This window comes from Pseudophryne corroboree, chromosome 6, assembly GCF_028390025.1.
Source record: "Pseudophryne corroboree isolate aPseCor3 chromosome 6, aPseCor3.hap2, whole genome shotgun sequence".
Lineage (NCBI taxonomy): Eukaryota > Metazoa > Chordata > Amphibia > Anura > Myobatrachidae > Pseudophryne > Pseudophryne corroboree.
The window spans coordinates 7,409,981-7,434,437 of NC_086449.1; the positions used below are offsets into that span (position 1 = coordinate 7,409,981).

At 49.5% G+C, this 24,457-nt stretch overlaps 1 protein-coding gene across 1 annotated transcript in view; it reads right to left on the minus strand.

The window, feature by feature from the left end:
- LOC134935889 (kinesin-like protein KIF1C) overlaps positions 1 to 24,457 on the minus strand; it is a 97,266-nt gene that overhangs the window by 13,029 nt on the left and 59,780 nt on the right. Inside the window, 11 exon segments of the mRNA XM_063930740.1 lie at positions 3,505 to 3,584; positions 3,684 to 3,731; positions 3,733 to 3,760; positions 3,836 to 4,109; positions 4,874 to 5,004; positions 13,783 to 13,861; positions 14,137 to 14,212; positions 14,990 to 15,055; positions 16,050 to 16,127; positions 17,054 to 17,165; positions 17,276 to 17,454. Coding sequence (XP_063786810.1) covers positions 3,505 to 3,584; positions 3,684 to 3,731; positions 3,733 to 3,760; positions 3,836 to 4,109; positions 4,874 to 5,004; positions 13,783 to 13,861; positions 14,137 to 14,212; positions 14,990 to 15,055; positions 16,050 to 16,127; positions 17,054 to 17,165; positions 17,276 to 17,454 — 1,151 coding nt within the window.

Here is a 24,457-nt window from a genome sequence, read left to right on the forward strand (position 1 = left end):
TTCAGATTTAGAATAGGCCTTACCGAGCCATCCGGCTTCGGTACCACAAATAGAGTGGAATAATACCCCTTCCCTTGTTGTAGAAGAGGTACCTTGACTATCACCTGCTGAGAGTACAGCTTGTGAATGGCTTCCAAGACCGTCTCCCTTTCGGAGGGGGACGTTGGTAAAGCAGACTTCAGGAAACGGCGAGGTGGATCTGTCTCTAATTCCAACCTGTACCCCTGAGATATTATCTGCAGGATCCAGGGATCTACCCGCGAGTGAGCCCACTGCGCGCTGAAATTCTTGAGACGACCGCCCACCGCCCCCGAGTCCGCTTGAGAAGCCCCAGCGTCATGCTGAGGCTTTTGTAGAAGCCGGGGAGGGCTTCTGTTCCTGGGAAGGAGCTGCCTGTTGCTGTCTCTTCCCCCTTCCTCTGCCTCGTGGCAGATATGAATAGCCCTTTGCTCTCTTGTTTTTAAAGGAACGAAAGGGCTGCGGTTGAAAAGTCGGTGTCTTTTTCTGTTGGGGAGTGACTTGAGGTAAAAAGGTGGATTTCCCGGCTGTAGCCGTGGCCACCAAATCTGATAGACCGACTCCAAATAACTCCTCCCCTTTATACGGCAAAACTTCCATATGCCGTTTTGAGTCCGCATCGCCTGTTCACTGTCGCGTCCATAAACTTCTTCTGGCCGAAATGGACATAGCACTTACCCGTGATGCCAGTGTGCAGATATCCCTATGTGCATCACGCATATAAAGAAATGCATCCTTTATTTGCTCTAACGACAGTAAAACATTGTCCCTATCCAGGGTATCAATATTTTCAATCAGGGACTCTGACCAAACTACTCCAGCACTGCACATCCAGGCTGTCGCTATAGCTGGTCGTAGTATAACACCTGTATGTGTGTATATACTTTTTTGGATATTTTCCATCCTCCTATCTGCTGGATCTTTAAGTGCGGCCGTCTCAGGAGAGGGTAACGCCACTTGTTTAGATAAGCGTGTGAGCGCCTTGTCCACCCTAGGAGGTGTTTCCCAGCGCGCCCTAACCTCTGGCGGGAAAGGGTATAAAGCCAATAACTTCTTTGAAATTAGCATCTTTTTATCGGGGGCAACCCACGCTTCATCACACACGTCTTTAATTCTTCTGATTCAGGAAAAACTATAGGTAGTTTTTTCACACCCCACATAATACCCTGTTTAGTGGTACCTGTAGTATCAGCTAAATGTAACGCCTCCTTCATTGCCAAAATCATATAACGTGTGGCCCTACTGGAAAATACGGTTGATTCGTCACCGTCGCCACTGGAATCAGTGCCTGTGTCTGGGTCTGTGTCGACCGACTGAGGCAAAGGGCGTTTTACAGCCCCTGACGGTGTTTGAGGCGCCTGGACAGGCACTAATTGATTGTCCGGCCGTCTCATGTCGTCAAACGACTGCTTAAGCGTGTTGACACTATCCCGTAATTCCATAAATAAAGGCATCCATTCTGGTGTCGACCCCCTAGGAGGTGACATCCCCATATTTGGCAATTGCTCCGCCTCCACACCAATATCGTCCTCATACATGTCGACACACACGTACCGACACACAGCAGACACACAGGGAATGCTCTTAAGGAAGACAGGACCCAACTAGCCCTTTGGGGAGACAGAGGGAGAGTCTGCCAGCACACACCAAAAGCGCTATATGTGACAGGGATAGCCTTATTATAAGTGCTCCCTGTATAGCTGCTTTATAATATAAATTTTGCCACTATTTTTGCCCCCCCCTCTCTGTTTTACCCTGTTTCTGTAGTGCAGTGCAGGGGAGAGACCTGGGAGCCGTCCTGACCAGCGGAGCTGTGTAAGGAAAATGGCGCTGTGTGCTGAGGAGATAGGCCCCGCCCCTTTTTCGGCGGGCTCGTCTCCCGCTTTTTAGTGGATTCTGGCAGGGGTTAAATATCTCCATATAGCCTCCGGAGGCTATATGTGAGGTATTTTTAGCCAACAAAAGGTTTTCATCTTGCCTCCCAGGGCGCCCCCCCCCAGCGCCCTGCACCCTCAGTGACTGCCGTGTGAAGTGTGCTGAGAGGAAAATGGCGCACAGCTGCAGTGCTGTGCGCTACCTTTAGAAGACTGAAGAGTCTTCTGCCGCCGATTCTGGACCTCTTCTTACTTCAGCATCTGCAAGGGGGCCGGCGGCAAGGCTCCGGTGACCATCCAGGCTGTACCTGTGATCGTCCCTCTGGAGCTGATGTCCAGTAGCCAAGAAGCCAATCCATCCTGCACGCAGGTGAGTTCACTTCTTCTCCCCTAAGTCCCTCGTTGCAGTGATCCTGTTGCCAGCAGGATTCACTGTAAAATAAAAAACCTAAGCTAAACTTTTCTAAGCAGCTCTTTAGGAGAGCCACCTAGATTGCACCCTTCTCGGCCGGGGCACAAAAATCTAACTGGAGTCTGGAGGAGGGTCATGGGGGGAGGAGCCAGTGCACACCACCTGATCGGAAAGCTTTACTTTTGTGCCCTGTCTCCTGCGGAGCCGCTATTCCCCATGGTCCTTTCAGGAACCCCAGCATCCACTAGGACGATAGAGAAAGTAAAAATGTAAAAGTAAAAATGATAAATTAATAAAATCTTCAACTAAGTGTGGGAACTCCACACAAGCCTGGTTAGTGCTGTGAGCACAGAAAAAACACTGAGGTACTCGGGGATATGGAGGGGTGGAGAGTTCTAAATTTAAATATTCAGTGCCTTTGTTTCTGCTAAGCCGTCTATATCCCCAAGAGTACTCCAGTGCCCCCTAGTGGATGAAAAAGAAATGAGAGAGAGAGAGAGAGAGAGAGAGAGAGAGAGAGAGAGAGAGAGAGAGAGAGAGAGAGAGAGAGAGAAAGAGAGAGAGAGAGAGAGAGAGAGAGAGAGAGAGAGAGAGACCGGTGGAGAAGATCAGACAAAGACCAGAGGAGGCCGAAATGAGAGAGAGAGAGAGAGAGAGAGAGAGACCGACCAGAGGAGGCCGAGATGAAGACGATGAAGGAGAAGACGACGATGAAGAAGACAGGGAGGCTCAGATAAGACAGAGAGGGGCAGACAGACCAGAGGTAGCAGATGAGAGAGAGAGAGGGGGAGAGGGAGAAGGGGAGAGAGACCACAGGAGGCCGAGAGCAGAGAACGCAGAGTGAGACAGAGACCGAGAAGGCCATGCTGAGAGAGAGAGAGAGAGAGAGAGAGAGAGAGAGAGAGAGAGAGAGAGAGAGAGAGAGAGAGAGAGAGAGAGAGAGAGAGAGAGAGAGAGAGACCGGAGGAGGAGATCAGACAAAGACCGGAGGAGGCCGAAATATGAGAGAGAGAGAGAGAGAGAGAGAGAGAGAGAGAGAGAGACGCACACAAGAAGGTCAAGATCTGAGTGAGGAAGAGGTCTAACAACGAGAGGCATTGGGAGGCCACATAGAAGGAGAGGGAAGGGTGGAGGGAGGTCCTCAGTGACACCAAGGCAGACAAGTGATGAGATGTAACAGGGAAAGGAGAGTACTCTGACCTCGTCACGCCCTCCTTTATGTGATACAGGAGACACTCCGACATGAGCGGATCTTCATTTAGATTGACCAGATGAGGGATCTGTACAGAACACAGGTATTATGAGACCAATCCTCCTATATACATCACAGAGAAACACACAGGTAACGGCTGTGACTGCCTTATGTACTAAGAACTCACCTTTTTGGGTGAAAAGACTCCCACCGTTCCTCCGTCTTCTCGTACAGCAAACACCCATTTCTGCCAGCAGAGATTCCCTAGAACAAGGCAGATTCCTGATCAGTCTCTCATCCGTTCTGGTCACTACGCAGCTCTCCCCGTCCTCCACCTACCTCTCCATCCTGATGGTCTCCGTCTTCCGCAGCTTCTCCTCCCAGGTCTCGTTGAGCTCTGCAATGATTTTCTCCGTCTCCTGGAGCCTCTCCATGGCTTCCTCTGTACAGATCTCAGTCTCATCTGCATCCTCGGGGAAGGGCTCTGACTGGCCATTCATGATGGGAGGGGACAGAGGAGGAGGAGGGGATCCCGGCTCAGGTGGTTGGGAGACGGGCACAGAAGATGGTGGAAGGGAATTGGGCACAGATATGCAGTCATCTAAAGCAAGGTCTGTCAAAATGGATAGAAAAAAGAAAAGAAACTGATGGAAGAACGTAGCAGAAGGAATGAACATCTATTCTACTGGCTCTCAACCACCGAGAGAAAAGTCCACTTACTTACCAGGCTCGCTTACATCTAGCCACATAGTACCAGCACTCACTATCCAGGCCAGGGAACGTTCCCACCATCCCACCCACCAGCAAGGGACCATCTACCAATAAACTACCACCTCTCACCCCTCCAGGACAAGGAACGATCCCACCATTCCACCCACCAGCCAGGGACCATCTACCAATATACTACCAGCTCTCACCCTCCAGGCCAGGGAATGCTCCAACTACTCCTCCCATCAGCCAGGGACCATCTACCAATATACTACCAGCACTCACCATCCAGACCAAGGAATGTTCCCACTACTCCACCCACCAGCCAGGGACCATCCACCAATATGCTACCACCACTCACCATCCAGACCAAGGAATGTTCCCACTACTCCACCCACCAGCCAGGGACCATCTACCAATATGTTACCAGCACTCACCATCCAGGCCAGGGAATGTTCCCACCACTCCACCCACCAGCCAGGGACCATCTACCAATATACCACCAGCACTAACCCTCCAGGCCAAGGAATGTTCCCCACCATTCCACCCACCAGCAAGAGATTATATACCCTTCTACTACCCCCTCTCACCCACCAGACAGGAAACGCTCCCCGTCATGCCACCCCCCAGTCAGGGAACATCCGCCCTTTCCATTCTGCCGGCACTCACCTGCCAGGCCCTGGCTGTACAGGAGCTGCCTCAGTCTGGCCACTTCCTCTTTCAGTTCTCGGATTAATCTAGCGTTGGGATCCTCGTTAATGACAGCGTTACACTTTATCTGCTTCGCACGGTCAGCGTACCTGGAATAGACGCAGCAGTCAGGTCTATCTGCTCTGTCCGCTCTGTCCCTGCATGGAAGCTGTGTGATGGGGATATCCCGCATAACTGCCCTGCTACAGCATACTGACCCCGATACGTCAGGAGTATTATCCCTTTACCATCCCCTCAGTCACACAGCTCCGCATTCTACGTCAGGAGTATTATCCCTTTACCATCCCCTCCATCCAACAGCTCCGCATTCTATGTCAGGAGTAGTATCCCTATACCATCCCCTCCGTCACACAGCTCCACATTCTACGTCAGGAGTATTATCCCTTTACCATCCCCTCCATCACACAGCTCCGCATTCTATGTCAGGAGTATTACCCCTTTACCATCCCCTCCATCCAACAGCTCCGCATTCTACGTCAGGAGTATTATCCCTTTACCATCCCCTCCATCACACAGCTCCGCATTCTATGTCAGGAGTATTACCCCTTTACCATCCCCTCCATCACACAGCTCCGCATTCTACGTCAGGAGTATTATCCCTTTACCATCCCCTCCATCACACAGCTCCGCATTCTATGTCAGGAGTATTATCCCTTTACCATCCCCTCCATCACACAGCTCCGCATTCTATGTCAGGAGTATTACCCCTTTACCATCCCCTACGTCACACAGCTCCGCATTTTACATCACGAGTATTACCCCTTTACCATCCCCTCCATCACACAGCTCCGCATTCTACGTCAGGAGTACTATCCCTTTACCATCCCCTACGTCACACAGCTCCGCATTCTACGTCAGGAGTATTATCCCTTTACCATCCCCTCCATCACACAGCTCCGCATTCTACGTCAGGAGTATTATCCCTTTACCATCCCCTCCGTCACACTGCTCCGCATTCTACATCAGGAGTATTATCCCTTTACCATCCCCTCCATCACACAGCTCCGCATTCTACGTCAGGAGTATTATCCCTTTACCATCCCCTACGTCACACAGCTCCGCATTTTACATCACGAGTATTACCCCTTTACCATCCCCTCCATCACACAGCTCCGCATTCTACGTCAGGAGTACTATCCCTTTACCATCCCCTACGTCACACAGCTCCGCATTCTACGTCAGGAGTATTATCCCTTTACCATCCCCTCCATCACACAGCTCCGCATTCTACGTCAGGAGTATTATCCCTTTACCATCCCCTCCGTCACACTGCTCCGCATTCTACATCAGGAGTATTATCCCTTTACCATCCCCTCCATCACACAGCTCCGCATTCTACGTCAGGAGTATTATCCCTTTACCATCCCCTACGTCACACAGCTCCGCATTCCACATCACGAGTATTACCCCTTTACCATCCCCTCCATCACACAGCTCCGCATTCTACGTCAGGAGTATTATCCCTTTACCATCCCCTACGTCACACAGCTCCGCATTCTACGTCAGGAGTATTATCCCTTTACCATCCCCTCCGTCACACAGCTCCGCATTCTACATCAGGAGTATTATCCCTTTACCATCCCCTCCATCACACAGCTCCGCATTCTACGTCAGGAGTATTATCCCTTTACCATCCCCTACGTCACACAGCTCCGCATTCTACGTCAGGAGTATTATCCCTTTACCATCCCCTCCGTCACACAGCTCCACATTCTACGTCAGGAGTATTATCCCTTTACCATCCCCTCCATCACACAGCTCCGCATTCTACGTCAGGAGTATTATCCCTTTACCATCCCCTACGTCATGCAGCTACGCATTCTACATCACGAGTATTACCCCTTTACCATCCCCTCCATCACACAGCTCCGCATTCTACGTCAGGAGTACTATCCCTTTACCATCCCCTCCGTCACACAGCTCCGCATTCTACATCAGGAGTATTATCCCTTTACCATCCCCTCCATCACACAGCTCCGCATTCTACGTCAGGAGTATTATCCCTTTACCATCCCCTCCGTCACACAGCTCCACATTCTACGTCAGGAGTATTATCCCTTTACCATCCCCTCCATCACATAGCTCCGCATTCTATGTCAGGAGTATTACCCCTTTACCATCCCCTCCGTCACACAGCTCCACATTCTACGTCATGAGTATTAACCCTTTACCATCCCCACACAGCTCCGCATTCTACGTCAGGAGTATTATCCCTTTACCATCCCCTATATCACACAGCTCCGCATTCTACGGCAGGAGTATTATCCCTTTATCATCCCCTCCATCACACAGCTCCGCATTCTACATCACGAGTATTACCCCCTTACCATCCCCGCCATCACACAGCTCCGCATTCTACGTCAGGAGTATTATCCCTTTACTATCCCCGCCATCACACAGCTCCGCATTCTACGTCAGGAGTATTATCCCTTTACCATCCCCTTCATCACACAGCTACGCATTCTACGTCAGGAGTATTATCCCTTTACCATCCCCTCCGTCACACAGCTCCACATTCTACGTAATGAGTATTATCCCTTTACCATCCCCTACGTCACACAGCTCCGCATTCTACATCAGGAGTATTATCCCTTTACCATCCCCTCCATCCAACAGCTCCGCATTCTATGTCAGGAGTATTACCCCTTTACCATCCCCTCCGTCACACAGCTCCGCATTCTACGTCATGAGTATTAACCCTTTACCATCCCCACACAGCTCCGCATTCTACACCAGGAGTATTATCCCTTTACCATCCCCTACGTCACACAGCTCCGCATTCTACATCAGGAGTATTATCCCTTTACCATCCCCTCTGTCACACAGCTCCGCATTCTACGTCAGTATTACCCTTTACCATCCCCTCCGTCACACAGCTCCGCATTCTACATCAGGAGTATTATCCCTTTACCATCCTTGCACAGCTCCGCATTCTACGTCAGTATTACCCTTTACCATCCTCTACGTCACACAGCTCCGCATTCTATGTCAGGAGTATTATCCCTTTACCATCCCCTCCATCCAACAGCTCCGCATTCTATGTCAGGACTATTACCCCTTTACCATCCCCTCCGTCACACAGCTCCACATTCTACGTCATGAGTATTAACCCTTTACCATCCCCACACAGCTCCGCATTCTACGTCAGGAGTATTATCCCTTTACCATCCCCTATGTCACACAGCTCCGCATTCTACGGCAGGAGTATTATCCCTTTACCATCCCCTCCGTCACACAGCTCCGCATTCTACGTCCGTATTATCCCTTTACCATCCCCTCCCACACACAGCTCCGCATTCTACGTCAGGAGTATTATCCCTTTACCATCCCCTCCGTCACACAGCTCCGCATTCTACGTCAGCATTATCCCCTTACCATCCCCTCCATCACACAGCCCCGCATTCTACATCAGGAGTATTACCCCTTTACCATCCCCTCCGTCACACAGCTCCGCATTCTACATCAGGAGTATTATCCCTTTACCATCCCCTCCATCACACAGCTCCGCATTCTATGTCAGGAGTATTATCCCTTTACCATCCCCTCCATCACACAGCTCCGCATTCTACATCAGGAGTATTTTCCCTTTACCATCCCTACACAGCTCCGCATTCTACGTCAGTATTACCCTTTACCATCCTCTAGGTCACACAGCTCCGCATTCTATGTCAGGAGTATTATCCCTTTACCATCCCCTCCATCACACAGCTCCGCATTCTACGTCAGCATTATCCCTTTACCATCCCCTCCATCACACAGCCCCGCATTCTACATCAGGAGTATTATCCCTTTACCATCCCCTCCGTCACACAGCTCCGCATTCTACGTCAGCATTATCCCTTTACCATCCCCTCCATCACACAGCTCCGCATTCTACATCAGGAGTATTATCCCTTTACCATCCCCTCCGTCACACAGCTCCGCATTCTACATCAGGCGTATTATCCCTTCACCATCCCACCCATCACACAGCTCCGCATTCTACGTCAGGAGTATTATCCCTTTACCATCCCCTCCATCACACAGCTCCGCATTCTACATCAGGAGTATTATCCCTTTACCATCCCTACACAGCTCCGCATTCTACGTCAGGAGTATTATCCCTTTACCATCCCCTCCGTCACACAGCTCCGCATTCTACATCAGGCGTATTATCCCTTCACCATCCCCTCCATCACACAGCTCCGCATTCTACGTCAGGAGTATTATCCCTTTACCATCCCCTCCATCACACAGCTCCGCATTCTACGTCAGGAGTATTATCCCTTTACCATCCCCACACAGCTCCGCATTCTACAGCAGGAGTATTATCCCTTTACCATCCCCTCCATCACACAGCTCCGCATTCTACGTCAGGAGTATTATCCCTTTACCATCCCCTCCATCACACAGCTCCGCATTCTACGTCAGGAGTATTATTCCTTTACCATCCCCTCCATCACACAGCTCCGCATTCTACGTCAGGAGTATTATCCCTTTACCATCCCCTCCCTCACACAGCTCCGCATTCTATGTCAGGAGTATTATCCCTTTACCATCCCCACACAGCTCCGCATTCTACATCAGTATTACCCTTTACCATCCCCTCCATCACACAGCTCCGCATTCTACGTCAGGAGTATTATCCCTTTACCATCCCCTCCATCACACAGCTCCGCATTCTATGTCAGGAGTATTACCCCTTTACCATCCCCTCCGTCACACAGCTCCGCATTCTACGTCATGAGTATTAACCCTTTACCATCCCCACACAGCTCCGCATTCTACACCAGGAGTATTATCCCTTTACCATCCCCTACGTCACACAGCTCCGCATTCTACATCAGGAGTATTATCCCTTTACCATCCCCTCTGTCACACAGCTCCGCATTCTACGTCAGTATTACCCTTTACCATCCCCTCCGTCACACAGCTCCGCATTCTACATCAGGAGTATTATCCCTTTACCATCCTTGCACAGCTCCGCATTCTACGTCAGTATTACCCTTTACCATCCTCTACGTCACACAGCTCCGCATTCTATGTCAGGAGTATTATCCCTTTACCATCCCCTCCATCCAACAGCTCCGCATTCTATGTCAGGACTATTACCCCTTTACCATCCCCTCCGTCACACAGCTCCACATTCTACGTCATGAGTATTAACCCTTTACCATCCCCACACAGCTCCGCATTCTACGTCAGGAGTATTATCCCTTTACCATCCCCTATGTCACACAGCTCCGCATTCTACGGCAGGAGTATTATCCCTTTACCATCCCCTCCGTCACACAGCTCCGCATTCTACGTCCGTATTATCCCTTTACCATCCCCTCCCACACACAGCTCCGCATTCTACGTCAGGAGTATTATCCCTTTACCATCCCCTCCGTCACACAGCTCCGCATTCTACGTCAGCATTATCCCCTTACCATCCCCTCCATCACACAGCCCCGCATTCTACATCAGGAGTATTACCCCTTTAACATCCCCTCCGTCACACAGCTCCGCATTCTACATCAGGAGTATTATCCCTTTACCATCCCCTCCATCACACAGCTCCGCATTCTATGTCAGGAGTATTATCCCTTTACCATCCCCTCCATCACACAGCTCCGCATTCTACATCAGGAGTATTTTCCCTTTACCATCCCTACACAGCTCCGCATTCTACGTCAGTATTACCCTTTACCATCCTCTAGGTCACACAGCTCCGCATTCTATGTCAGGAGTATTATCCCTTTACCATCCCCTCCATCACACAGCTCCGCATTCTACGTCAGCATTATCCCTTTACCATCCCCTCCATCACACAGCCCCGCATTCTACATCAGGAGTATTATCCCTTTACCATCCCCTCCGTCACACAGCTCCGCATTCTACGTCAGCATTATCCCTTTACCATCCCCTCCATCACACAGCTCCGCATTCTACATCAGGAGTATTATCCCTTTACCATCCCCTCCGTCACACAGCTCCGCATTCTACATCAGGCGTATTATCCCTTCACCATCCCACCCATCACACAGCTCTGCATTCTACGTCAGGAGTATTATCCCTTTACCATCCCCTCCATCACACAGCTCCGCATTCTACATCAGGAGTATTATCCCTTTACCATCCCTACACAGCTCCGCATTCTACGTCAGGAGTATTATCCCTTTACCATCCCCTCCGTCACACAGCTCCGCATTCTACATCAGGCGTATTATCCCTTCACCATCCCCTCCATCACACAGCTCCGCATTCTACGTCAGGAGTATTATCCCTTTACCATCCCCTCCATCACACAGCTCCGCATTCTACGTCAGGAGTATTATCCCTTTACCATCCCCACACAGCTCCGCATTCTACAGCAGGAGTATTATCCCTTTACCATCCCCTCCATCACACAGCTCCGCATTCTACGTCAGGAGTATTATCCCTTTACCATCCCCTCCATCACACAGCTCCGCATTCTACGTCAGGAGTATTATTCCTTTACCATCCCCTCCATCACACAGCTCCGCATTCTACGTCAGGAGTATTATCCCTTTACCATCCCCTCCCTCACACAGCTCCGCATTCTATGTCAGGAGTATTATCCCTTTACCATCCCCACACAGCTCCGCATTCTACATCAGTATTACCCTTTACCATCCCCTCCATCACACAGCTCCGCATTCTACGTCAGGAGTATTACCCTTTACCATCCCCTACGTCACACAGCTCCGCATTCTACGTCAGGAGTATTATCCCTTTACCATCCCCTCCGTCACACAGCTCCGCATTCTATGTCAGGAGTATTACCCCTTTACCATCCCCACACAGCTCCGCATTCTACGTCAGTATTACCCTTTACCATCCCCTCCATCACACAGCTCCACATTCTATGTCAGGAGTATTATCCCTTTACCATCCCCTCCATCACACAGCTCCGCATTCTATGTCAGGAGTATTACCCCTTTACCATCCCCTCCGTCACACAGCTCCGCATTCTACATCAGGAGTATTATCCCTTTACCATCCCCTCCATCACATAGCTCCGCATTCTACGTCAGGAGTATTATCCCTTTACCATCCCCACACAGCTCCGCATTCTACATCAGTATTACCCTTTACCATCCCCTCCATCACACAGCTCCGCATTCTACGTCAGGAGTATTATCCCTTTACCATCCCCTACGTCACACAGCTCCGCATTCTACGTCAGGAGTATTATCCCTTTACCATCCCCTCCATCACACAGCTCCGCATTCTATGTCAGTATTACCCTTTACCATCCCCTCCATCACACAGCTCCATATTCTACATCAGGAGTATTATCCCTTTACCATCCCTACACAGCTCCGCATTCTACATCAGTATTACCCTTTACCATCCCCTCCCTCACACAGCTCCGCATTCTACGTCAGGAGTATTATCCCTTTACCATCCCCTCCCTCACACAGCTCCGCATTCTATGTCAGGAGTATTATCCCTGTACCATCCCCACACAGCTCCGCATTCTACATCAGTATTACCCTTTACCATCCCCTCCATCACACAGCTCCGCATTCTACGTCAGGAGTATTATCCCTTTACCATCCCCTACGTCACACAGCTCCGCATTCTACGTCAGGAGTATTATCCCTTTACCATCCCCTCCGTCACACAGCTCCGCATTCTATGTCAGGAGTATTACCCCTTTACCATCCCCACACAGCTCCGCATTCTACGTCAGTATTACCCTTTACCATCCCCTCCATCACACAGCTCCGCATTCTATGTCAGGAGTATTACCCCTTTACCATCCCCTCCGTCACACAGCTCCGCATTCTACATCAGGAGTATTATCCCTTTACCATCCCCTCCGTCACACAGCTCCGCATTCTACGTCAGGAGTATTATCCCTTTACCATCCCCACACAGCTCCGCATTCTACATCAGTATTACCCTTTACCATCCCCTCCATCACACAGCTCCGCATTCTACATCAGGAGTATTATCCCTTTACCATCCCCTACGTCACACAGCTCCGCATTCTACGTCAGGAGTATTATCCCTTTACCATCCCCTCCATCACACAGCTCCGCATTCTATGTCAGTATTACCCTTTACCATCCCCTCCATCACACAGCTCCATATTCTACATCAGGAGTATTATCCCTTTACCATCCCTACACAGCTCCGCATTCTACATCAGGAGTATTATCCCTTTACCATCCCCTCCCTCACACAGCTCCGCATTCTACGTCAGGAGTATTATCCCTTTACCATCCCCTCCCTCACACAGCTCCGCATTCTATGTCAGGAGTATTATCCCTGTACCATCCCCACACAGCTCCGCATTCTACATCAGTATTACCCTTTACCATCCCCTCCATCACACAGCTCCGCATTCTACGTCAGGAGTATTATCCCTTTACCATACTATCCGTCACACAGCTCCGCATTCTACATCAGGAGTATTATCCCTTTACCATCCCCTCCATCACACAGCTCCGCATTCTACGTCAGGAGTATTATCCCTTTACCATCCCCTCCGTCACACAGCTCCGCATTCTACGTCAGTATTACCCTTTACCATCCCCTCCATCACACAGCTCCGCATTCTACATCAGTATTACCCTTTACCATCCCCTCCATCACACAGCTCCACATTCTACATCAGGAGTATTATCCCTTTACCATCCCCACACAACTCCGCATTCTACATCAGTATTACCCTTTACCATCCCGCCCATCACACAGCTCCGCATTCTACATCAGGAGTATTATCCCTTTACCATCCCCTCCGCCACACAGCTCCGCATTCTACGTCAGGAGTATTATCCCTTTACCATCCCCTCCGCCACACAGCTCCGCATTCTACGTCAGGAGTATTGTCCCTTTACCTTCCCCTCCGCCATATAGATTTTGACTCATACCGGAGTGTGCTTAGCGTCTCCTCGTAGTTCATGTCGGCTGGGCTGAGCGCTGCGATCATGGCGGTGCGCGAGTTCCCGCCTACAACAAAGACGCATTTCACCGTCAGTCACGTAGAACAATAAATAAAAGACCGGTGAGCGACGACCCTTTCTGCCGAGTGTAATCTATACACCACATGCCTGATTGGAGGCTGCACACCCCGGACTCTGGTATCAGAATACTGATGGACATAAACAGTGGTTGGTGACTGCAGCTTTTCCTAATGTGGTAAAAAGTTTATTTCTTTTAATGTGCAAAAAATATATTACACCAAAACTCCGACACCATCTAGAAACCCCTGGGGTAAAACTCACCTAAATTCTCCTTCAGGAGCCAGGTAAGAGCAGAGTCCCGGTACGGAATGAAGTCCGATTTTTTCTTCTTGGATTGCTGCAAAAGAGAAAATCCCAGAAAAACGTAAAATTAATCGGTGGGAACCAGCGGTGGGGTGTTCCGGCCTCTCACGCTAGGACATTATAGGGCGTGACCCTGGAGATACTTACAGCTGTGGGAGCGCAGATGTCTCTGCTTTGCGGCATGCAGCATTAGGGAGAGAGAGAGGTGAGAAAGGCTTGTTCCTAATAAATGTTATATTTACACACCGGTCAGGCATACGGGGATATTCAGCATATAGCATGGGACGCAGCCGGGATTAATATTATCATTATTACACAGAAAACAGGGCGTCACTTCTAATACACCCCGTCCGGTTTCTCATTTACGTTTGTGATGTTTTTGTTCAATCGCAGAGATACAAAAAAATAATAAAAATCTATAAAATTCCCAATAATGTCGTCCATCCAATATGGATTTAATATAATGTGAATTTGTAATAAATGAGATACTATTGCAACATAGAAGAGACCACACATCACCCTCTGGATCGGCAAGAGCGTAACAAAATAACCCCCCACCGGGTAGTGCTCCATCCCCATAGCGGTGCTCTGCAGCGAGACGTGACGCAATGTGCGGAGAGAGAGCACCGCCCACAGCCAATCGCCTGCTGTTTGAGCTGCGCTAAAGAATTTAGCAAAGGAGGATTTATCATATTCATAATCTGTAATAAGGTGGAATTTGTTTCCACCAGTAAACTGTAGAGATGATTGTAGATGGACACACGGCCACAGTACAGCAAGCACGCAGGCTACACGGTACAGCGGTCCTCACCATTTCAGCCAGCGCGGAGATGACCTTTCCCAGCGTAGTCAGCGACTTGTTGATATTTGCCCCTTCCTGCAACAAGAAACGCAGACTGGTCAAGAGACACATATACTGTACTATAATATCCTTACAAAGGAACTAGAAGATATCATAACACGGGGGAGGGGGGCTGCCTGTAGATACATGAACTTCCAGTAGAGGGACCCCCGGAACCAGCCATCACAATGTACACTAACACACACACACACACACACACGTATCTATATCAACATAAATACACACACACACACACACACACACACGTATCTATATCTACATAAATACACACACACACACACACACGTATCTATATCAACATAAATACACACACACACGTATCTATATCAACATAAATACACACACGTATCTATATCTACATAAATACACACACACACACACACACACACGTATCTATATCTACATAAATACACACACACGTACGTACCTATATCTACATAAATACACACACACACGTATCTATATCTACATAAATACACACACACACACACACACACACACGTATCTATATCTACATAAATACACACACACACACGTACCTATATCTACATAAATACACACACACACGTATCTATATCTACATAAATACACACACACACGTATCTATATCTACATAAATACACACACACACACACACGTATCTATATCTACATAAATACACACACACACACACACACGTATCTATATCAACATAAATACACACACACACGTATCTATATCTACATAAATACACACACACACACACACACACACACACGTATCTATATCTACATAAATACACACACACACACGTATCTATATCAACATAAATACACACACACACACGTATCTATATCTACATAAATACACACACACGTATCTATATCTACATAAATACACACACACACACACGTATCTATATCTACATAAATACACACACACACACACACGTATCTATATCTACATAAATACACACACACTTACTTCCCTTCTGTCTGCGTCACTCTGCAACTTTCTTATTGGATCTTACCTTTAGACGAGTTCCTTTTGCACCAGAGGAATCTGCTCTTTCACTTCCAGCTAAATCCACCAGACTTATCTTACTGACCTAGGTAACAAATAAAAAACAAAACCAATTTATAAACAAACTTGTAACTTATATCACTGACCCTATAACGTATACGTATCCTGTGTGTGTGTGACACTATTATCCCATCAGAGGGGTCACTGACCCTATAACTTATAGATATCCTGTGTGTGTGACACTATTATCCCATCAGAGGAGTCACTGACCCTATAACTTATAGATATCCTGTGTGTGTGACACTATTATCCCATCAGAGGGGTCACTGACCCTATAACTTATAGATATCCTGTGTGTGTGACACTATTATCCCATCAGAGGGGTCACTGATCCTATAACTTATAGGTATCCTGTGTGTGTGACGCTATTATCCCATCAGAGGGGTCACTGACCCTATAACTTATAGGTATCCTGTGTGTGTGTGACACTATTATCCCATCAGAGGGGTCACTGACGCTATAACTTATAGGTATCCTGTGTGTGACACTATTATCCCATCAGAGGGGTCACTGACCCTATAACTTATAGGTATCCTGTGTGTGTGACACTATTATCCCATCAGAGGGGTCACTGACCCTATAACTTATAGGTATCCTGTGTGTGTAACACTATTATCCCATCAGAGGGGTCACTGACCCTATAACTTATAGGTATCCTGTGTGTGTGACACTATTATCCCATCAGAGGGGTCACTGGCCCTACAACTTATAGGTATCCTGTGTGTGTGACACTATTATCCCATCAGAGGGGTCACTGACCCTATAACTTATAGGTATCCTGTGTGTGTGACACTATTATCCCATCAGAGGGGTCACTGGCCCTACAACTTATAGGTATCCTGTGTGTGTGACACTATTATCCCATCAGAGGGGTCACTGACCCTATAACTTATAGGTATCCTGTGTGTGTGACACTATTATCCAATCAGGAACGGTTCCGAGCTCTCGCACCTTCTCAGTGTCCAGGTTGGTCATCTCATCGTGTCTCTTCTGGGTGAAGACGATGGTGAAGACGGCATGTGAGCGGCTGCTGGTCTCGTTCATGTTCGTGGCAGCGACCGTCCTGTAGAGAGAAGGACACACAGGCTGCAGTAGGTACACCGTGTGATACAGCACCCGCAGGCGTCACCCCTCTTGTGAACGTGTATATGGGGGGGGGGGAGGGGGGATTACCTGGCCCTGTTCCCACAGTCCATGAGGTCAGCGATGTCATGATACGAGGTCACAGCTAGTTTGGACAAGTCCTCCACGTACGGCCCCATGATAGGGTGCTCCCTCACCCGCAGGTTGCCTTTACTTTTGGGGCTCAGCAGGTCACGCACTCTCTCACAGTAGATTTCCATGTAGCTGACCTGGTTATCGGATATAAATGCACTAATGTATGGGGTGCAGATAAGACGGGAGAGGAAGCAGCGGTGCATGCTGGGATACTGAGGGGATTGAGGGGGGAAGGGGGGGGGGGGGGGGGGGGGGAGTGTAGATGTGGCAGGAATACGTACGACTCTAAATCTTCCGTAAGAGCATGCCATGCGCTGCATAAACGGGAAGCAGGGTAGGTACAAGGTGTATATGTGGTACATACTAGAGATGAGCGGGTTCAGTTCGTCGAGATCCGAACCCCACCGAACTTCACGTGGTTGACACGGGTCCGAGGCAGCCTCGGTTTTCCCGCCTTACACGCAAAACCCGAACGGGGGAAAACATCATCCCGCTGTCGGATTCTCACAAGATTCGGATTCCATATAAAGAGCCGCGCGTCGCCACCATTTTCACTCGTCCATTGTCGAGATAGAGAGAGGACGTGGCTACGGTCTCTGCCCGAATAGCCCAATATCAGCAAATCTCAGCTCAATATCTGTGCTCAGTATCATTGCTGCATTGTGGTGACCAGTATATGGTAGTACAGTATAGTAGTCCAGTGCTGTTCTCGCTGCCCAGTGTCACTCAGTTCTATTATCCTGAACAGTGCAGTGTATCTGTGCTCATTATATTATCATTGCTGCATTGTGGTGACCACTGACCAGTATATAGTAGTACAGTACAGTAGTCCAGTGCTGTTCTCGCTGCCCAGTGTCACTCAGTTCTATTATCCTGAACAGTGCACAGTGTATCTGTGCTCATTATCATCATTGCTGCATTGTGGTGACCACTGACCAGTATATGGTAGTACAGTAGTCCAGTGCTGTTCTCGCTGTCCATTGTCACTCAGTTCTATTATCCTGAACAGTGCACAGTGTATCTGTGCTCATTATATTATCATTGCTGCATTGTGGTGACCACTGACCAGTATATAGTAGTACAGTACAGTAGTCCAGTGCTGCTCTCGCTGCCCAGTGTCACTCAGTTCTATTATCCTGAACAGTGCAGTGTATCTGTGCTCATTATCATTGCTGCATTGTGGTGACCACTGACCAGTATATAGTAGTACAGTAGTCCAGTGCTGTTCTCGCTGCCCAGTGTCACTCAGTTCTATTATCCTGAACAGTGCAGTGTATCTGTGCTCATTATATTATCATTGCTGCATTGTGGTGACCACTGACCAGTATATGGTAGTACAGTACAGTACAGTAGTCCAGTGCTGTTCTCGCTGCCCAGTGTCAGTTCTATTATCCTGAATAGTACTCAGTATCTGAGCTCATTATTATCATTGGTGCATTCTGTTGACCACTGACCAGTATATAGTAGTACAGTACAGTAGTCCAGTGCTGTTCTCACTGCCCAGTGTCACTCAGTTCTATTATCCTGAACAGTGCAGTGTATCTGTGCTCATTATTATCATTGCTGCATTGTGGTGACCACTGACCAGTATATGGTAGTACAGTACAGTAGTCCAGTGCTGTTCTCGCTGCCCAATGTCACTCAGTTCTATTATCCTGAACAGTGCTCAATATCTGTGCTCATTATTATCATTGCTGCATTGTGGTGACTAAAAGTCCAGTGTCTTGTGCTGCATCTTGGTGCTGTGATAGTGTCCTGTCACTGTGCATAGGTCACCATAATTCCAGTCACAGTGGTATCTGGTATCTATCTAGTGGTATCTAATTCCAGACATTACTGCCGTCTAATTCCAGATATATTACTGGCATATAATTCCACACATTAAAAAAATGGAGAACAAAAATGTGGAGGGTAAAATAGGGAAAGATCAAGATCCACTTCCACCTAGTGCTGAAGCTGCTGCCACTAGTCATGGAAGAGACGATGAAATGCCATCAACGTCGTCTGCCAAGGCCGATGCCCAATGTCATAGTAGAGAGCACGTAAAATCCAAAAAACCATAGTTCAGTAAAATGACCCAAAAATCTAAATTAAAAGCGGCTGACAAGCGTAAAGTTGCCAATATGCCATTTACGACACAGAGTGACAAGGAACGGCTAAGGCCCTCTCCTATTTTCCTCATGGCTAGTGATTCAGCTTCACATGAGAATGGTAGCACTCATCCTCTCGCTAGAAAAATTAAAAGACTTAAGCTGGCAAAAGCACAGCAAAGAACTGTGCGTTCTTCTAAATCACAAATCCCCAAGGAGAGTCCAATTGTGTCGGTTGCTATGCCTGACCTTCCCAACACTGGACGGGAAGAGGTGGCTCCTTCCACCATTTGCACGCCCCCTGCAAGTGCTGGAAGGAGCACCCGCAGTCCAGTTCCTGATAGTCAGATTGAAGATGTCAGTGTTGAAGTACACCAGGATGAGGAGGATATGGGTGTTGCTGGCGCTGGGGAGGAAATTGACCAGGAGGATTCTGATGGAGAGGTGGTTTGTTTAAGTCAGGCACCCGGGGAGACACCCGTTGTCCGTGGGATGAATAAGGCCATTGACATGCCTGGTCAAAATACCCCAAAAAAATCACCTCTTCGGTGTGGAATTATTTCAACAGAAATGCGGACAACTGGTGTCAAGCCGTGTGTTGCCTTTGTCAAGCTATAATAAGTAGGGGTAAGGACGTTAACCACCTAGGATCATCCTCCCTTATACGTCACCTGGAGCGCATTCATAAGAAGTCATTGACAAGTTCAAAATCTTAAGGTGACAGCGGAAGCAGTCCACTGACAACTAAATCCCTTCCCCTTGTACCCAAGCTCCTGCAAACCACACCACCAACTCCCTCAGTGTCAATTTCCTCCTTAGACAGGAACGCCAATAGTCCTGCAGGCCATGTCACTGGCAAGTCTGACGAGTCCTCTCCTGCCTGGGATTCCTCCGATGCATCCTTGAGTGTAACGCCTACTGCTGCTGGCGCTGCTGTTGTAGCTGCTGGGAGTCGATCGTCATCCCAGAGGGGAAGTCGGAAGACCACTTGTACTACTTCCAGTAAGCAATTGACTGTCCAACAGTACTTTGCGAGGAAGATGAAATATCACAGCAGTCATCCTGTTGCAAAGCGGATAACTCAGGCCTTGACAACTATGTTGGTGTTAGACGTGCATCCGGTATCCACCGTTAATTCACAGGGAATTAGAGAATTTCTTGAGGTAGTGTGTCCCCAGTACCAAATACCATCTAGGTTCCACTTCTCTAGGCAGGCGATACCGAGAATGTACACGGACGTCAGAAAGAGTCACTAGTGTCCTAAAAAATACAGTTGTACCCAGTGCCCACTTAACCACGGATATGTGGACAAGTGGAGCAGGGCATACTCAGGACTATATGACTGACAGCCCACTGGGTAGATGTATTGCCTCCCGCAGCAAGAACAGCAGCGGCGGCACCAGTAGCAGCATCTCGCAAACGCCAACTCGTTCCTAGGCAGGCTACGCTTTGTATCACTGCTTTCCATAAGAGGCACACAGCTGACAACCTCTTACGGAAACTGAGGAAGATCATCGCAGAATGGGTTACCCCAATTGGACTCTCCTGGGGATTTGTGACATCGGACAACGCCACCAATATTGTGCGTGCATTACATGTGGGCAAATTACAGCACGTCCCATGTTTTGCACATACATTGAATTTGGTGGTACAGAATTTTTTTTAAAAACTACAGGGGCGTGCAAGAGATGCTGTCGGTGGCCAGAAGAATTGCGGGCCACTTTCGGCATTCAGCCACCGCGTGCCGAAGACTGGAGCACCAGCAAACACTCCTGAACATGCCCTGCCATCAGCTCAAGCAAGAGGTGGTAACGAGGTGAATTTCAACCCTCTATATCCTTCAGAGGATGGAGGAGCAGCAAAAGGCCATTCAAGCCTATACAGCTACCTACGATATAGGCAAAGGAGGGGGAATGCACCTGACTCAAGCGCTGTGGAGAATGATTTCAACGTTGTGCAAGGTTCTGCAACCCTTTAAAACTTGCCACACGTGGGGGGCGTGGCCACGGCGGCTAGCAGATAGGCAGCAGGGTTGTGGAGCTCCCCGGCCTATTAATCCTTAAGAGATCCTGGGGCCCTCTCTGAGGCTCACTTTCGGCCGGGCCGCGCTTTATCGCCGTGGGGGAGCGGCGGCCGTCTCCTGCCGGAGCTGACAGCCTGCGCCAGCTGCCGCCCGAGTCTCGGGCCTAGGCCGCTGGGAAATCCCCGGCCTCGATTTCTGGAGCTCCGCTGTGCTGCCGCGGGCGCGCGCGAACCCGCGGTGAAGATCGGGTCACCCGGCGCCTGGGGAGTGCGGCGCCCACCACCTACACCTGCTGGGGAACCCGCCAGGCCGCTTCTAACCCCCGAAATTGGGGTGAATATACTGAGGGGAGTGAGACTGCAAGTCCGGCGGCCATCTTGGCTGCAGCTGCTGCTTCCACTGCAAATCCTCTGTGTGACCTGTGAAAGGGCTGCAGAGCTGGAAGATTTGCCCCAGCACAGGTTGTCCCACCTTTTGCCCCTTGCCTATTTCTGAGTAGCACATCCTACAAAATCACCCCCAGACCCCTCTGGCCCCCCCCCCCCTTCTCTGTGCTTCACTGCTGGATGTCCTGTGCTCTGGAGTGTTGCTGATACTGCACCTCACCCCTACTGCTGTGCTTTCTGACACTGAATATCGGGACTCTGAGCGCTGCTCGGACCTTGTTGCTATGGTGAGGGGTGGTCAGAGCGCAGCTGTGGCTAAATTGGAGAAGTTTGCCCGCCAGCCTGCTGCCCAGCCGATGCAGTCGTCCCCTAAGCCCTCTCCTTCTACCAAACCGACTCCCCCGGCCGGGACCGGCTCGGGCGCAGACATGCAGCCATCTACGCCTTCCATTCAGCACGTCCTGGAGGCCATAGCGGCCAGCGAACAACGTCTGTCGGACAAAATGGAGAAGGTGCAGTGCGACTTATCACTGTTGCGCCAGGACGTCCAGCGAGTACGGGAGAGGGTCGGCGAAACGGAAACACGGGTCTCTAATCTGGAAGACCTCAGCGGCCCCCTACAACGGTCTGTCTCAGCGGTTACACAACAAGTCTCGTCACTGCAAACTAAACTCATGGATATGGAGGGGCGACTTCGCAGAAATAATGCGAGATTCGTGGGCCTGCCTGAAAAGGAAGAGGGGGCGCACCCTGAAGACTTCCTAGAATCCTGGCTGAAAGAGGCGTACGGCGCTGAATCCTTTACATCCCAATTTGCGGTGGAGCGGGCGCACCGGGTGCCTTTCCGGCCTTTGCCCCCGGGCGCACCGCCGCGAACATTTATTGCCAAGTTTCTACACTATAAAGACCGGGACTCCGTCCTGCGCCTGGGCCGTGCGAAGGGCCCTCTGCTTCGAAATGGTGTCCGGGTGTCGGCGTTTCCGGATTTCGCAACGGATGTCCAGAAAGATCGGGCCCAGTTTCTGCCCATCAAGCGCCTCCGTGACCTGAGCCTTCCATATTCAATGCTGTTTCCCTCTAGGCTACGCGTGGTGGCGGACGGGGAAACTAAGTTCTTCAACTCTCCGAGGGAGGCGGCAGCCTGGCTGGACAGGTACGCTCCGGGCGCCCGCCAGATGGCTCCGGACTGATTGACATCCAGTTCTCTCTCTACATGGGCCTACAATATGCAAGTATAAGTCCGGGGAGCTTCCTTTTGCATTAGTTGTTCTGGACTTTACCGGGTAGTGACTTTTACGCATTAGTTTCTTGTAGTGGGTTTTTTTTTGTTTGGATCTGTGTGCTACGCATAGCACTGCCGTAGGCTTTCAGATCACCAAGGTTGGAGCTTTGTTAGGGATAAAGGTATGCCACAGTTCAGGCAGGTATACGGGGAGGGGGGGATGTTGTTGGGATGCTGTCAGTTTTTCTATGTTTCTCTCTTTTAATTTTTTGTTTTCCATATGTCTATTTATTGAATTGTGCGATGATGTTGTGCTATTTAGGGGGGTTTGGCTCGGGGCCCGGGGCCTGCGGACGATATGGTTTTTGGGATAGTACTCTGCACAGGCAGGTGGATACCCGGATAATGTTGATAGGCGGGCTCCCTTTTCACCTTGGGGGGTCTTTACATGCCTGCCTTAAAGATTTTGGCATGGAATGTCCGGAATTAATTAATTAATCACGGTAAATACGGATCCATATGGTAGATTTGTGTTTCTGGAATGCAAGCTGAGCTCCCGTAACTTCTTTATCTTGTCTGTTTATGTTCCTCCCCCATTCTCGTATGACGTCCTGCAGAAGGCGGCTTCATTTATTGCTTCCTCTCCACACACTCCTGTTATTTGTCTAGGGGACTTTAACAACGTGTTGGATGCCTCTCTGGATAGGAGGAGGTCTTCCTGGGATTCAGGGGCGGGGGGCGGCCAATCTATATCTCGATCTAAGTTTGCGGATTATATAGATAGCATGCAGTGGGTAGATGTCTGGAGGGCTCGCTACCCTACGCTTAGGCAATACTCATGTTTCTCTAGTACGTATGGCTCCTTCTCCAGAATCGACCTGGCCCTGGTCTCGCCCATGCTCCTACCTAGCATAACGGATGTTCATTATGAGGCACGGGGGGTGTCCGATCATTCGCCCCTAATGCTGTCTTTTGATGTGGAGTGCCGGAGGGGACAGTCATACTGGAAGCTGCACCCATCCTGACTGGTTCAGCTGGGAGAGTGCCCGGATTTGCCGCTTAGGTGGGAAGGGTTCTTTGCGGATAACGCGGGCTCGGCCCCGACACCGGTTATATGGGATGCATTTAAAGCTTATCTACGTGGTACGCTGATAGGCAAAATAGCCGCCCGCAAGATAGAGTACAGGGCGACAGAGAGACAGCTCGAATCTGAATATAGGGACCTGGAGACCCGCTATTTGGCTCAGGGAACTCCTGCGCTGAAGGCAAGTTGGCTATTAGCTCAGGAGGCCTGGCAAGCTCACCTTTCGGATAAAAACGCGCGCTCCCTTTTGTTCAGGGCCACCAACATATATATGCAGGCGGACAGGCCAGGTAGTTTATTGGCCCACTTGGTGCACTACGACCGTCCTGGGT